Source organism: Crocodylus porosus, unplaced genomic scaffold, assembly GCF_001723895.1.
Source record: "Crocodylus porosus isolate Cpor-Errol unplaced genomic scaffold, CroPor_comp1, whole genome shotgun sequence".
Classification (NCBI taxonomy): Eukaryota; Metazoa; Chordata; order Crocodylia; family Crocodylidae; genus Crocodylus; species Crocodylus porosus.
The window spans coordinates 944,947-961,698 of record NW_017728917.1 but is presented as its reverse complement, the minus strand read 5'-3'; the positions used below and the strand labels follow the sequence as shown (position 1 = coordinate 961,698).

At 42.8% G+C, this 16,752-nt stretch overlaps 1 protein-coding gene across 1 annotated transcript in view; it reads left to right on the top strand.

Moving 5' to 3' along the window:
* The window catches only part of IRAK2 (interleukin 1 receptor associated kinase 2), a 27,667-nt gene extending 13,720 nt beyond the window's left edge, over nt 1-13,947 (top strand). Inside the window, exons 3-13 of the mRNA XM_019536572.1 lie at nt 2,365-2,529; nt 2,990-3,090; nt 4,668-4,859; nt 5,410-5,474; nt 5,957-6,071; nt 7,337-7,446; nt 9,145-9,340; nt 9,694-9,756; nt 10,693-10,893; nt 11,037-11,535; nt 11,923-13,947. Of these exons, the coding sequence (XP_019392117.1) occupies nt 2,365-2,529; nt 2,990-3,090; nt 4,668-4,859; nt 5,410-5,474; nt 5,957-6,071; nt 7,337-7,446; nt 9,145-9,340; nt 9,694-9,756; nt 10,693-10,893; nt 11,037-11,535; nt 11,923-12,041 (1,826 nt within the window). The 3' untranslated portion in view covers nt 12,042-13,947. The remainder of the gene's footprint in view (nt 1-2,364; nt 2,530-2,989; nt 3,091-4,667; nt 4,860-5,409; nt 5,475-5,956; nt 6,072-7,336; nt 7,447-9,144; nt 9,341-9,693; nt 9,757-10,692; nt 10,894-11,036; nt 11,536-11,922) is intronic.
* Nucleotides 13,948-16,752: the final 2,805 nt, after the last annotated feature.

Genomic DNA, 16,752 nt, shown 5'->3' with positions numbered 1-16,752 from the left:
GTCATCTCATGTTCATCTTAGAGTCCACTATGACTCCGAGATCCCTTTCCGCTTCTGTGCTGCTGAGAGGGTCATTTCCCAGCCAGTAGGTGTACTGTATACTTTTGCACCCTAGGTGCAGCACTCTGCACTCGTCCTTGTACTGCATGCGCCCTAGGTGCAGCACTCTGTACTCCTCCTACTGTGTTCTGCCCACTTTTCTAACCTGTCCAGGTCTCCCTGCAATCATTCCCTACCCTCCAGGGTGTGCACTTCACCCCACAATTTAGTATCATCCGCAAACTTGGACAGAGTACACTTCACACCCACATCCAAGTCGCTGATGAAGATATTGACGAGTACAGGTCCAAGGACCAAACCCTGCAGGACCCCACTACCCACATCCTTCCAGGTCAATACTGACCCGCCTACTACCACTCTCTGGCTGCGCCCGCTAAGCCAATTTGCCACCCACCGGATCGTGTAAATATCTATGTCACAGCCTCTTAATTTAGGAGAATGGGATGAGATACCATATCGAAGGCCTTGCTAAAATCCAAGAAAATGACATCCACCTCTACTCCTGCATCTAAGCGTTTTGTGACCTCATCATAAAATGAAACCAGATTGGTCAGGCATAATCTACCGGCTACGAATCCATGCTGGTTTCCCTGCTGCATTATTTTTCCCACTGGACTCCCACAAATATGATCCTTCATAATCTTTTCAAAGGCCTTTCCAAGGATGGAGGTGAGACTTACTGGCCTACAATTACTCAGATCCTCCTTCTTCCCGTTCTTGAAAATAGGGACCACACTGGCCCTTTTTCAATCCTCCGGGACCTGCGCCATGAGCGCTCAAGCAGCTGTGCCAGTGGTTCTGCTATGACACTGGCCAATTCCTTCAATACTCTCAGATGCAGCTCATCTGGGCCTGCTGACTTGAACACAATCCAGTCCATCCAAGTAACTGCACCAAGTCAGCATCGACAGCTGGTGGGCTGGTGTCTCTCTGATGCCCATCTAAGAACCCATTAGGACTTATCTTGAGCCCTGTTCAGGAACACTGAGGGGAAAAAACTCATTGAAGAGCTCAGCTTTTTCTCCCATCTGTCACTAATTGCTCCTTCTTGTTCAGTAGGGGTCTTATGCTGCCCTGCACCTTCCTTTTACTCCCTACACACCTACAAAAAGACTTTCTGTTGTTTTTATTTTGTGTTGCCAGCCTCAGCTCTGTAGTTGCTTTGGCTTTTTTAACTGCCTCCCTGCAAGTGCGGGCCAAGTAGGTATACTCCTCCTTGGTAGCTTCCTCCTGCTTCCACTGCCTATATGCCTCCTTTTTGCCCTTAGGCTCCCCTGGATTTCCCTGTTTAGCCAAGGAAGTTTTTTGGCTCCTTTCCCCCTTTTCCCTCGTACTGGGATAGTCTTCCTCTGTGCCTGAAGGCTCACTTCCTTTAGAAACGACCACCCTTCCTGGACTCCCATCTTGTCAATAATCTTATTCTGCGGGGTATCACTGACTAAGCTCCTGAGCCCACTGAAGTTAGCCTTCCTAAAGTCAAGCACTTCCACCCTACTAGTTACCTTACCTACCCTAAGCCTTACAGTGAATTCAGTTGATTGGTGGTCACTGTCCTCAAGGTGACCATGAATCTGCAGCTCCCCTACCAGGTCCTCCCCTGTAGCCAACACCAAGTCCAGTAAGGCATTCCCCCTAGTGGGACAGTATACCTCCTGCATTAGGTGACAGTCCTGCACGCAGGTTAAGGACCTACGTGAATGGTTGGATTTGGCTGACTGCTCCTCCCAGCACGTCAGGGTAGTTTAGGTCCCTCAAGAACTCCAAGTCTAGCTTTTCCTCTTGGTGTGGTGGTCTGTAGCAGACCCCCACCACCAAGTCCCTTTCCCCTCGACCTCCATGTATCCTAACCCACAATGCCTCAACTTTCTTCTCCTCTGATCCCATTTTGATTAGGGTAGATGTATAATGCTCCTTTACATACAGAGCAACCCACCCCCTTTCCTTCCTACTCTTTCCCTTCTGTACAACCTGTAGCCCTCAATGTGTACTGCCCAGTCATGGGTAGGGTCCCACCAGGTTTCTATTAGCCCCGTTAGTTCCGTTAATAACTAAATCGAAGTTATTGTTTACAAGCAGAAGTGTGAGTTCTTCCTGCTTATTCCCCATACTCCTAGCACTAGTATAGAGGCACTTGAGCCCTCTGAATGGTGTCTTTGGTGCTCCCCCTGTTCTGATGACCAAAGGGCCCCTTACCTGGGGTGTACCGCTGCGTGTCTCACAGTTTGTAGGTTCAATAGTTTAAAAAATATATTATACAACAAGTTTTAGTAACCTCTCTGTTTTTTGTTTTGTACTGTTTTGCAGGGAGTTCATCCTCCAATGTTACTGATCCTGTGAAAGCTCCATTAGAGCCACCTAAGCAGGAGAACATATCTTTATCTCCCACAGAAAACAAAAGTAAAGCCAAAGAAAATGGGATTGGATCATCTTCCCTACCAGACTTGACATACCTACCAAAACCATCAGCTAGTAAGTAAAATAATGTGAGATATGTTTTTTAAAGGGAGAATGAATCTGTAGAGCTGGTTCATACTGACTCTCAATAACATACAAGCAAATGTAGCTTGTTCCAAACTGACTACTACCTGGTGTTTGCCTTGATTCTTAGGTAACAAAAACTCAAGTTCCTTTCTGACCTGTCTGTTCCTATCGTTCTCACCACACAATATCCTATCCCTCCCTCTGCCTCTCTCATTTCTTTGAGAGATTCTGAGGTTTTTATACTGCTGAAATTGAACTACTTGTCCTTCTCATTTGGGCATCAGAACAGTTCTACATGTTCATCTTTGGTTCCAAATACTGACAGGCCGTCTTAAAAGGTTTTACCTGGTTTAGTGAAAGTGGGAAAATAAATGAGGAAACTGAATTAGTCACCATGCTTGTAACCTCATAAAAATAACACACATTCCCACATGAACTTCATTTTCAGGTCCTGTTTTTAGGGAAAGTGCCTGCTCACTCCCATGTCCACCACCTCCCCCAGATGACCTTATGAACTCCCTACAGTCAAATATCCCATCAAGTGTAAAGGTAAATCACATAGTACTGATTTGATGATGATGATGTTAAAATGCCTTCCATGCCATTCTGCCTTCCTTTAAGGAGAAACTGTAGGCCTGTATAAAACAGGAACCTGTTGAAAACAAGGACCCTGATTTTGATGTCACACAGCTTTAATATCAGTATGTAGGACTTTGAAAGGGGGAGTGCAGATTATGTGACACATAATCACATATAACACAATACACATTTTTCTCTGGTTAAAGAGAAACTAGAAGCTTCACTAATAGGCCGTGGAGTTAGCACTATATCACTGGGTTTAAGATAAAAGTAAAAGCAAATACAAGTGTTAGGATGTTCACTGATTGGCTAGATTATATTAAAGCTTTAAAAAAACCATAACAAACTAGGCAAAAAACAGTCAAAACAGTCTAAAGAGATTGAGTCATGAGTCTTGTAGTAATTAAATGTAGTTCTCTTGTTCAGAATCATAAAACCAAATCTAGCCTTCCTCAGCATCTTGACAGTGCCTCCAATGCTTCACTGTCAGCCACTTCCACAACAGAGTTAATATGACAACACCTAAGTTAAGGCTTTTACCTAGGGCTAAAAACAGTCTGCAGGGCTGTGAAACAGAAAAGAGACGTTACCAAAAATGGGGGACAGACAGCAGAACTGAAGGGGAAAGGATAGTTTGAACAGGGCACAAGAAGATGATTTCAGGCTGGACATAAGGAAGAATTTCTTTACTGTCCGAGCCCCCAAGGTCTGGAGCAGCCTGCCATCGGAGGTGGTTCAAGCACCTACACTGAACACCTTCAAGAGCAAATTGGATGCTTGTCTTGCTGGGGTCCTATGACCCCAGCTGACTTCCTGCCCTTTGGGCAGGGGGCTGGACTCGATGATCTCCTGAGGTCCCTTCCAGCCCTAATGTCTATGAAATCTATGAAAACTAAGTCTCACTTTTAAGCAAAGTTGGACCTACAACAAACTTGGGTAAAAGATATATTTTAAATTGTTTTCTATGCAAAATACCCAAGAACACAATAGTTTCTGAACTGACCTGCCAAAACAAAACTGGGGAACACACTGTGAGTGAGTCTGTGGAAAAGTTGCGTCACACAACCCTTTTTTTTTTTAGATCATATTGATCATCATTTAAGTCACGGAAGAGAAGTTGTGGGGGTAAAAAACGTGGGAGTAGAAACGTCACCTGAAAGGCTGGGCAGAAAAGAGCCCTGGGTGTGTATTTCATCATTCTGGAGAGTTTCCATAGAGGACCCACATACTCAGATTGTTTGTGCAATGCCTATCAGAGTGGTATGCTGGTCCATTATCAGAACTATGGTGATGATAACACTGCTGTCCAATAAGACATAAGGAGTTTATCTGTGTTAGATATACAGGGCTAGACTTCTTAGAGACTATCCACACTATCAATTAGTTTTGAAACTGTGTAATTAGGTGAGGTGGGGAATTATGTTGTATCTGGGTCCCATGACTTGGCTATATTGAAAAGGTTTCTGAAAGTCTTGGCACAGAAAGAAACCACAGGTAACCACTGTATGAAACTTGTGTATAACTTGTTTCTTCTTTGGAATGTCTAGCCCTGTGGTTCCACCACTCAGCTGGCAACAAATGTTGATCTCCCCAGTGAAAGCCTTTTGTGGACTTCAGGGGAGGTGAGAAATGCTACCCAGGGTTTCCGGGAAGAAAACAGAATTAATGAAGGCATTTTTGCTGATGTCTACAAAGGTTGGAGAAACGATGCAGTATACGTAATTAAAAGGCTTAAAGAGGTAAGTGCCCTAGCTTTTTTTCCCCCTAGTTTGAAGAGGAATCATGTGTTAATGTTCCTTAAGCATCAGTGTTTACCATTTAATAACGTCAAGCTAGAAGCCGGACATACCACACTGTAGTATTTCTAGAAAAGGAAATGCTGCAGTCTGGAAACATGTGTGAAAAAATAATTAGCCCCATTAATATGGTCCTGTTTGAGTAAAGATTCCTGCATGTATAAATGTTGGTACGATTAACCCATCAATTATTTATTCTATGCCCAAAAACAGTTGGTTCTGTTTTAAAATTAAATCATTTTGTGGGACAGGCAGTTGATACGAATGATGTTAGCCTTCTCTGTAAATTGCCTGATGAATTAAACTGCTGCTTACAAAAGCTTGTGCTATGTATCATTTAGTTAGTCTAGGAGATGCATATCTACCCTGCCTTCTGCCTCCTTTGTAAAGCCATTTGAGATGAAGAGATGGAATTTGGAAAAGACTTTGATCTTGTTGATTATTAATATTGTTGATTATTAATATTATACTGCACTTATGTCTCTCTTTGCAGATGGAATGTACAAGTCCAAATTCAACCCAAAGATTCTTTCATACAGAAGTACAGATTTCTTTTCGGTAAGCAGCTCTTTGGAACCTGGTTCTGATGACAGTCATTCCCTGAATTATCCATTCTTCTAAACACTAGAGTCTGATTGTGTTGAGGACTAAATTTTGCCTTATATAGGCACTGCACTATATTGAAGGTAACAAGGACCTGAACTGTCCCACAGGAATTCTGGGAAGCAGCTGCTTCCCAAATTTACTTCCCTGCTGAGCAACTGTAGCCCATGTGCCATTCTTTGTAAGGGCAGAGGGATCCTTTCTGCCATTAACTATCCCTTCCGCTATAGGCCCTCCTTCTTGCAGCCCTGCCTGCCTACAGTCCTCATGCTTGGAGCCATGCAAGGCGCACAGTTTGCCTTTGCTTCTGTGCATCCAAATCCAAGACCCAGCCTAACCCTATATTCTCAGTTAAGACTTGATTCAGTGCTGGAATTTTAAATTGTTTTTGTCTGTTGCTATTTCACTCACTAATATTTGTTGATTTTTGCCTGCAGGTGTTGTCACATTAACATTTTACAGCTCCTGGGGTTATCAGCAGAAAGTGGATTCCACTGTCTCATATATCCATACCTGCCTAATGAGTCACTGGAAAACAGATTACAGTGCCAAGTAAGCAGTGGAGCTGGGTACTTCTGCTGTCTTTGATGATGACTCCTATTAAAGTATAGTTTGAAGAACAATTGAATCTCCTTGACCTCTTGTATGGTGTTCACTGGGTTTTGCACCAGGTCCCTGCAATTTAAGCAATTTAAGCAATATCTGTCTTCCCATTTTGTTCCCATGTGCTTGTCAGAAATTTGTTAGGAAGAACTTCTCTTTTTCTCCTTTTCAGCAGAAAAGCAATTTCTCTTCTCTCTTCCCTTTTTCAACCTCTGCAAATTGTGAGCAACAGGAAAAAAGGTGTCTGAATATGCATCAGTCAAGCATTGGAAAGGGTGCATGGGTGCATATCTTTTTGTACAAGAGACTGTTTTCTGCCACAAGAAGATCAGCAGTAGAGGGCATGTCTGCCTTGCAACAGTGAAATGTGTACATATACGGCAAAATATTAACTGGATTTGGGAATACATTGCTATAGAGAATGTTATAATGGTCAATTCTGTCAAAGCCCTGCACTCAAATAAGGCATAACATTTACTGCTGTGTTTGTTCATGTTCACTGTTAAAGCATTGGGCAGCTGAAACTGAAGGGCAGTGGAAAACCAAAACTCTGCTTAAGTACTATTCATCAGGAATATCAGGGTGTCTGTAGATGTGCTTGTTCATGTTCTAATTAGAATGCTCCAGCGTCACTTCATCATCACATGTATTGAGCCCCGCACATTTGAAAATGGCCGCAGGGGCGCATTATCTGAAGCCCGTTGAATGAGCTTTAGACAAAGCATCCCATGGCCATTTTCAAACATATACATATGTTAATAGACATGATAGTGAGTCGTTTTAATTATAGCAGCTGTCTGGGAATCACTCTAATTAAAACAGCCCCCTTCCATCTCTGAGTATGTGTATAGGCAGCCCCTGGCTTGCTACATCACATCAAAGCGGTAGTTCAGGTCTTGTATCCTGCCCCAGGAGTAGCCAGTACCTAATGCATCAGAGAACTGTTTTCTCTGCCTTTCCCCTCACTAAGTTTCCAAACTAAGTGTGCAGTGCTGTATACTGAGATAATAGGATTCCTTCCTAATCCTTGCTTTTGCCCTGGTGCATGAAATGTGATTACTGCCACCTGTTTCCATTTAGTAGGAGGGGAGAAGTTGTAACTGACTGCCGTAGGAGGAAGAATAGACCTTTTGACTGCAAAACTACTAAACAATATATTATGTTTTCATTCCATAAGAAGCACAATACCAATCCTCTTCCTCATTCTGTTGCAGGGTGGTTCCATGCCATTAACATGGGAGAAACGCATCAGCATTGCCATAGGAGTTATCCGGGCCATTCAGTATCTACACAACTTTGGGATTCTCCACGGGAATGTCAAGAGGTGAGGGAGCTGGCTTCCCAGCACACCCTACAGTGCTCCATCTTTGTCCTGTCATTCCTAGGATTTTGTGAAGCAGAAATGTCAAGATGTCTTCCAACCTGTATATGATCTTTGACTTGTTTCCAATGCATATCTCTTTTTTTTCTTTCTACCCCTTACTCTTTTTGCATGGCTTCCACTCCACTGTTCATGTCTCTTTTCAGTATGGTGGAAGTATATATATCCTAAGCACCTTTTTTTCAGTATAATCCCTCCATTTTCCCCATACAAAATTTCACATATTCTCCACATCAAGTCCATGCTAGGGAGTTGCCTGTTCCTTAAAATGTTTAAGACTTGCCTAACTAGTAAAGCTTTACTTCTACCAGTTTAGTTAAAATAGTATTACCTTCTAGTGTAGATGTAATTTTTGCTATATAAAAGGGACATATACTGAAATAGCTGTTCGCAAATAAGAAGGCAAGTATGCTGTTCTAGATCAGTTACTGGTATAATTATGAGTCAACAACAGTTACACTTAGTTAACTATTTTATTTACAAAGATATTTATATATAACATGCCCTTATAACCAACATTGTTGGACAAAATTTGTGCATAAATCAGATCATACTAGTACAGGGCAATTATTTGGGTTGGAGGGCCACTTGATGAGTTTTGGTGAGCTGAGGAAGGAAAGCTGCGCCCGCACCACTCTGCTCTGCCACAGCTGGGGCCAAGCCAGGCCATGCAGTGCAGAGACCCCCTCCATCCCCCACTCTACCCAGCTTCCTGATGGCACTGTGCAGTCCTGACATCACAGCTGCTGGCAACCAGGCCCGCACAGGACAGGGTGTAATGCAACATACCAAGTACCCATCCTGCCTGCATGCTCACCTGCTGCAATGACCCACTGCTGCCATGCCACACCAGGAAAGTCAGGGGTGGCTGCCCCAGGCTGAGCACCCCTATGGCTGGCATGGACTCATCTCCTAGCGGCTCCAAGGCAGCAGCAGCTAATTGCGGTGGGTGGACGAGACATTTACTGAGCATGCTGCATCACGCCCCATCCTCTGCAGGCCCATCTGACAGTAGCCACGGTGCCAGGACTGCACAGCCGCAACGCCAGCAGGAAGCCAGGGGGGACGCAGGTGGAATGGATACTGGGCGGCAGGGGGAAGAGTCTGCGCACTGTGTGCTGCATGGACTAGCCCAGCCCCCACTGTTCAATGTTTTTCTTTCATGGAAACTCAGAATTTAAGAATAAAAAAGACCTTTAAGACCAAAATGTCCATTTGCTTGTGCTCTGCAGCATGCAGCCTTCCAGGTTTCTGAATATGCATTAGTCAGTAGCCTGTGAGTAATGTATGGTCTATCTCGAGTGCGCAGACTCTTCCCCCTGCCCAGGTGGCAGCAGCTAATTGCGGTGGGTGGGCGGGACATTTACTGAGCATACTGCATCACGCCCCATCCTGTGCTACTGTGTGACTTGCTTAAAAAAAAACAAAACAAAAAAGAAGCACATTCTGATATAAAATAATGTTGTATATATGGAAATTTCATTTTTATCTTAATTTATCACATCTTTCAACACACATGCGCTGAGAAGCTAAACGACAGTTTGTGGAATGAGCTCTTAGATGTCATCTCTAAAATCATATATAACAACATTCAGGTAAAGACCGACTAACCAGCACTGGTATTTTTCTTACCTTACACAGCTCCAATGTTTTGTTGGATGAAAACTTTACCGCAAAGCTTGGTCATTCAGGTCTCCGAATGTATCCTGTGGATAAAAAATCAGAGTATGCTGTGATGAAAACCAAAGTCTTGCAAGATTGCCTTGCTTACCTGCCAGAAGATTTTGTCAGGCATGGACAGCTAACAGAAAAAATTGACATATTTGGATGTGGGATAGTAGGTTGCCTTTTTTCCTTCCCTATTAGATTTTACAGACACCTGGTTATTTCTGTGCTCATAGTCATTTCTTACTTATCTGATTAAGTTTCTGAAACATAAGGCAGTCATAACATTTCACATGGTATCCAGAGCAAGAACATCACATCCTGTCCTGAGTTGCATACACAATTCCCATTTGGATGTCATAATATTTGCTCAGATCCGAGTTTTGGTATGTGCCCATCTCTTTTAAGAATGCAGGAGAAATAGCTAAAAAAAATGTGGTAGTAGTTAAATATTCCTTTGGCTACAAAGTCTTTATTCAAATGCATTCTACACAAGTAATTTTAGCTAAAATATGTTCTTTCTAGATTTTAGCAGAGATTCTGACTGGTCTTCGGACAACAGATGAAGGAAGACACCCCATATACCTGGTAAGGGAAAGGCAGAAATAAAGAACGCTTGCCTAACGTTACTATTACACTTAGTGCTAGTGTAATAAAATGAATTGAAGTCAAAACCAAATCAGGAGTTTGTTGCAAACAGTTATATTTACAGCTCCCATACAGCTGCTGTCCTGTGGCCACTAAAATCAGTGGCAATACTCTAACTGACTTCAATGAGAGCAAACAGGCCTGACTATACAGTACTGCAATATGTTAAACACAGGAACTGGTCACAACCTGAAATTGGAACTGTGCAAATTCCTTTAGTAAACCCTGATATTTGGCCTGAAGTCACGCACTTGTGACAGGCTGAATAGTAAGATAAAATGTATCTTAATGAATAGAACAGACCCTACCTTTATCCAGCTATCTGTGGCATGTTCCTTTTGTTCTGCCTTGCTCCTGAAACCTTTAGGGAAGAGAAGAGGAATTGAGCCTTATCATTCTGTCCTTGCCAAATGCATCACAGTAATTATCATGTGGAAAATTAAGATGAGGAAAAGGGATGAAAAAATTTCCTGATCCTTTCATAAATGTTTGAAATGAGATCAGAAGGCTGTCATATATAGCACCAGAAAAGTTCTTAAAAGATATCTATCAATACGCTGATAATACAAAGAGGCCTACTTACACTATCTAAGGCCTTGGGTAATAAGTGGCTTCACATCTACAGTCTTCCTACAAGATGCTCTATTTGACTCCCTGATCTGAAAGCAGAGATTTCTACCACCTGTGCTAAAAGAGAACTTCCATTACCTTCTGCAATCCATCCAGAAACAGCAAGGAGAGCAATAGCATACATTTGCTAGCCTGCATATGACACTATGCATAGGGGAGTTTCTTAAAATGTAGTGGCTTGGATGGAAATGAATAATGTTCTTTGACAAACCTGTTATTGTTGGCATGTCTCTTTCCCTTGAACAGAAAGACATAATTGCTGAGGAAATTCAACTAGCAAAGGAACAGTTACACTCCAAAGACAGAGCATTTGAAAACCTAGCCGCCAAGGAAATATGCTCTAAATATCAAGATGGGAGAGCAGGGCACGTGTCAGAAGAAGTCGCTATTCCTTTTGCCACTGCCCTCTGTCTTTGTTTGCGGAAAAAGAATCCCAACATCACAGAGGTAAATGCTGAGGGCACTGCTAGGAGTTCTCACCTAGACACCCAGGGGTCACAGCACCTAAATTATGTTTTATTTATTGTTGAGGGGTTCTTCTTAATGTTCTGAAAAGGGAATTGATTAACAGATATTGTTGTCACAAACAGGTGCTTGGAATCATGGAAATGATTGAACATAAATCAAGAGATCACAGCTTACTTGAAGACAGCACTTTTTCTGGATTCTCTGTTAATACTCCAGAAGAAACCGATGATGAGACAGCCTTCCTCAGCCTCAATGGCTCAAGTGACAACAGTGAGGACAATGCAAGACCAAGGTCCCTGAACTATGCAAATTCATCCCCACCTTTAATAAGAATTAGGCCTCCTGAAGTTTACAATGGACATATGAGAAAGGTCCCTTGCGAATCAGACGAATCAGGTAGTTTTGTTTGGGATCCTATGGAAAGTTCTACCTGTGGCCCACTTGCTACTGGCTGCACCCATCCAAAAAATGCCATGCCCTCTGAATCCAGGAAAAATGATGAAGTGTGTGCTGAAAGCTTCCAAAAGAGAAATGCAGTATGCCACGAAAGTCAGAACCGCTTAGAAATGGCGTCACCTGCAAACAGAAATACAAACCCTGACCCTTCATGTTCTTTACAAGGTAAATGTAGATAATTCTAGGGATGGGACTTAAAAGGGTTCAGTATCTTTAAATTCTTGCAACAGAAATCCCTTATTCCTGGTACAGTGACCACAATATTTATGTAAGGTGCTCAAGTACTACAGTGATGGGCACAATACGAATGCCTGCAAAGATAGTCTTTTCAAAGACCTTTCAGCAAATTTTGTCTCCTTAGTTCTGATGTTAACAGGTAGTCTATTAATTTCACCAAAGTTTTCTGATCTAATTCTTTCTTACAGGGCCAGAGATAAGCTATTTGAATTGTTATTCCATCACCACCCACACGTCACCTCAGTTTCTTGTAATATTGACATGTTAGCCATAAGTGGAAATTTTGCTAAATATCTGGGGGGGTTTGTGTTTCAGCATTAACCAAAGAAACCTCTTGGGAAATAAGGATCAATGATCAGAAAAAGAAGCTTATGGAAAATATTCTACTATATGAAGAAGACAAATTAAACAGCTCCGAACTCTTTGAATCTTAAACTTGATAAAATGATCTGCAATGGCCATCTCTAAAGAAGAAATTAAGAACATTTTTCTATTAGCAAGATGGGAAAAGCCAAACTGCACACTTCAGATAAGGTTAAGTAGGCTATTTAGGTCAGATACCTAAGCCCTCTCTGGAGAAAAAGAATGAGATTATTCCAAGAAAATGGCGGCTACTGTGTAGATTAAAGCAAAATGTACTCGGTAACTAGGACCTCTGTAAATCAGCAATGTCCTCTTTCTTCTCCCATGACAGTGCTGGGAAATCAAGAGTATGGGAAACTAAATTGTTTAAACTGGATCCAGACTCTTGTCACTGAACCTTGGAAGTCCATCTGTATGTAGTGTATTTCTTGTATTAAAAATTAGGATCCTGGAATCTCTTAGGTAAGAATTGATCATTTGGTAGTTGACAGTACTCTGTACTGCCAGTTGCATCTAAAAAAAAAAAGGAAAGTTGAGACTTTAAAAGAAAAGGAAACTGGTTTTGGTTTTCAAAACAACGAAACCCAGTATACCTAATTTTATGCGACCATGTTTCATATCTTGGAAAATGGATCCATCCTGTTTTAAATAAGCTTCTGCTAAACTCTATATGACTTAATCTCAAATTACACTGCCTGAAAACAGTTTTCTGTAAACTCTGCAACTATACAACTGTCTCTGAAGCCTTAGACCTGTATAAGTTGTTTTGTGTCTCAGTTTTATCACCTGAAAGGCTACCTCCTGGAGTATTTTGAGTGTTAACTCATTGTTGTAAAGTGCTTTGGTGGCTGTTATGTAATTCCTTTCATACTTTTGCTTTTCTTATAAATTTTGCATTACAGTGCAATTTAATATTTAATTTAAAACCTATTTAATTTTTCATGTGATACTTGAATTTGGGTTTATAAACTTCTGGCAGGGTCGGTTAGCTAAAAAGAAGGTTTTTTATGCACATTATCTTGCCAGGAAAGTATGTGCTTCCCATACGAATTAGCTGTGAACTGCAGAATGAGGTTCAGCATTTATAATCCTTTGAAGAGGAAAATGCTAAGTATTATAACAAGTGCCAACAGTATCTATTTTAGCATCAGCTTCTGCACTAGTGATCTCTCTAACCAAAGGGGAAAATAACTTTATAACCTACATGAAGGATCACCAGAACTGTATTTCTCAAGTTACTGCTACTGTAGACAAACAGTATTTGACTTATTTGATGTGGACTGAGTGTGGATTTAATCAAATATTTTTTTAACTTTAGCAGGAATTTTCTTTCAGTAAGGAATGTAGGATTGGCCTTTATATGTTATTCTTCCCCTTGGAATTACTGAAAGGTGAAATTCTTCTAGATAGATCACAGTGTATTATATAATAAGCTCTGAGCCTTCCATAACTATGAAGTATGCAGCACACCAAAGCAAATGATGACAATTTAACTTGTGATGTGGACATCACACTTCTATACTAGTTTTTCAGGTAGATATTTACACTAGTCTTTGATGTAAGTTCCTGAGTTTAACTGCCTAGATATCCAAATGCCTTATATTGATGCATATTTTTATATATTTTAAATTGCTGTATGCTCTAGGTTTTAAAGTGTAGAAAGAAAATACGAAGCAATGCTGACAGTTTCATAAAGAATTACCATTCTATTTATTAGAGGTGAAAACATTCTTAACTATATTTTATTCCAGTGAGAAATAGAGAGGTGGAAACATTTTGAAAGGATGCATCAGTTTCACTTTCACTTGCATCAGGAAAGCTACTGAGTGCCCACATGGAATCTCTTGTAACAGCCAGGGAGAGAAAAGGTGAACTGAAGATCTGTCCTTTAGCAGAAAAGATAATTATGTCAAAATGCTGTTGAAAGGTGTTGTTCTCATTCCAATGTAGAACTAAATAAAAAAAAAAAAATCTAAACAGTTGTTGCAAAATAGTGTGATCAGTCTTCAGCCAGCTCTGGTATTATACTTTTTAAAATATATCCACTAACAGGTTCTCCACTATCTAAAGGACAAAATTGTACAGAGTTATATATTTGCAGAATCTCTGTTTAACCTGCCCAGTGAAATGTGCCTTATAATGTTGTTATGGTAAATTGCTACATTTACAAATAAAATGTGGGGGGAGCCCTTCTGCACATGTAGGCACAGCTGCTTACTGCCAGTAATTAGCTCTACTGTGCAGTAAAGCATCTCGTGTAGACGTGCCCACTGTGCATCAGAAAAGCAGCCAGCTATCTCATGTGTCTTTTATACCAGAACATTTTGCATCTTAAAATGAAACTCGGGTCAGGAAACATACATCTTACAACAAGCTAGAATTTTTTTCCTTGGGCAATGGTAGAATGGGTGCACATTATACAACCTCTCATCTGTTAAGAGCCAAACTTTGCATTATAGATTATACCATCATAATTTGCCTTGCTTTAGAAACTGGTTATGAATTCTGCAGGGTGAGAAACACAAATATGTTTGTAGAGTCTTACAGCACAATCAGGGTACCCCCCTCATGGGCAATTGAACTACATAAAACATTCATTTATGATTAGTGGTGCTGGTTATCAATGAACTAAACATTTAAGCCTAATTCTTCAACTGGAGCATACCTGCATGTAAACGTACTACTCACTTAATGTTGTTCCAGTTAACATTGTTTCATTATTATGCAGCTGATCTATTAGAGAACATGCTCATTTAAAGTTGAGCAATGTTCAGTTATAACGTTGTTTGGCCACCGCCTGCTAGTAGGTAACTACAGTGACACAACTGGATTCCCTTAACATTGTTTTACTTGAAGTTGCATTTTTCAAGAACATAACTATGACGTTAAGCAAGGAGTAGTTGTATTTCAGTATCTGTTCCCCGTGGACACATTTACATGAGACATTTACTGCGGAGTTGCCTAATTAGCTCTGCAGTGAAGTCTCAGGGCACCTATACGTGAGCAGTGGGGCTGCTCTGATACACAATAATTTCAGTGCATTGGAGCACACTCAATTGAGTCTGCTGGAGCATGGGAATTACCCACGAGCTTTAGCACCCCTACCCCCATTTTTCAGCATGGGGACACAAGCTCCAGGTGATCTAATTAAAGTCCCTCTCCCCGCCGGCCCCCCACCAACTCCTGGATCACCTGCATAAATGCGCTCAGTGTCTATACATGTAGCCCTATTAGGCCATAGGAAAATTAACTCCACCATAGGTTAGTACTTGTAAACACAAGTATTATTCTATGGTGGCATTATGCAGTGCACTGCAACACATTGGTGATGCTTAGAGGGAGTGCACTAGGTACACGTGCCTCCTGAGATTGGCAACGCACCCCCCAAAAGAAGCACCGCCAGTGCTGCCGGCAGCGCCTGTGGAGTCTGCAGGTGGTCACTGATCACCACTGGCCATTCCTGCCGCATCTGTGAGTGGTCGCCGACCACCTGTTGGCACTTGCCACCCTCCTCACTTCCAATACTGCCACAGACACCTGCGGGAGCTCCCCGCTCACTGCCACCATGCCTCCACCACCTACACTGCCGCTGCTGCCTGCAGGCAGTTGCCATACCCCACCAGCCTCCGAAGGCACGTGTCGTTCATGCCACAACACACATATAGACACTGATGGAGCTGGGTGGGGCATGATGGTGCTTTAGTGAAGGGGCTGCCTGCCTGCTGGCTACCCCTGCACTGGAACACCCTATTGCCCCAGCCAGCTGGGTCAGATCAGCCCCAGGCATAGGCGACTGGTGCCTCCTGATTCTGGGGGGGCACCAGCTGCTGGTCGGTGACTGCGGGGGCCAGCGGTGAAACCAGAAGTGCTAGTGGCACTTCTGCCGGCATGTCTGGTTTTGCTATCGGTGCTTCTGTCAGCACAAGGGGGCCATGCCGGTGTTTCTCCCATCACCCCCATTTCCAGGGGTCAATCTGAAGGGGGGCACATGCCCCCTCACACCCTCCCCTATGCATTGCCAATGGCCCAGGCTGGCAGGCTGACCCCTGGGGCTGCTCGATCCAGCTCAGTGTGCTGCGCTTCTAGGGTGTACATGTAAACAGGGCGAGCAATAAACTCCTGCACAAGACGCACCAGAGTTTATTGCCACACGTTCATTTCGCATGTAGACGCACCCTGTAAGGTGGTTTTTACACTGCAGGGAAAATACGTACTACCACGCTCAGGACGACGTAAGTTAACAGTGGCAATAAGTGAGCGAGTAACTGCTAGGCACTGTCTTTTCTTAGCAAACCTTGTAGCCTTCAATATGAATTTTCATTTCTCCCTAGGAAAACTTTTACCACCTTTGCAATCCCCTATGCCTGATGAGTGCTGCCAGCACCCAAAACCTTGCAAATAAAGACTTTTTTTTTTCTTTTTTGCAAATATCTAGTTGATCTAATAAGCGATATCACCTCTGCCACGGCTTTTGATTCCTACAGCCTTCGCTATGCTGTCATGAGCCTTTTGCGGCCCGTCCCTGGAGCAGGCTGGAGTTCCCCAAACACGGCAGGGAACAGGAAGCGGAGAGCCCCCGGCACGAGGCGTCCGCGAGCGGAGGCGAAATGTCGACCCGCGGTCACGGAGCGCAGCACGCGAGGGGACGCGTGACTGAGCCGCACACCGAGGCCGCTCGGCAGCAGGCTGAGGCGACATCTCTCACCCCGGGCGCGGGAGGGGCGGCCGTTGCCCCGCCCACCGCACGTGACCGCCCCCCTGCCCAACCCGGGGCCAGCGACC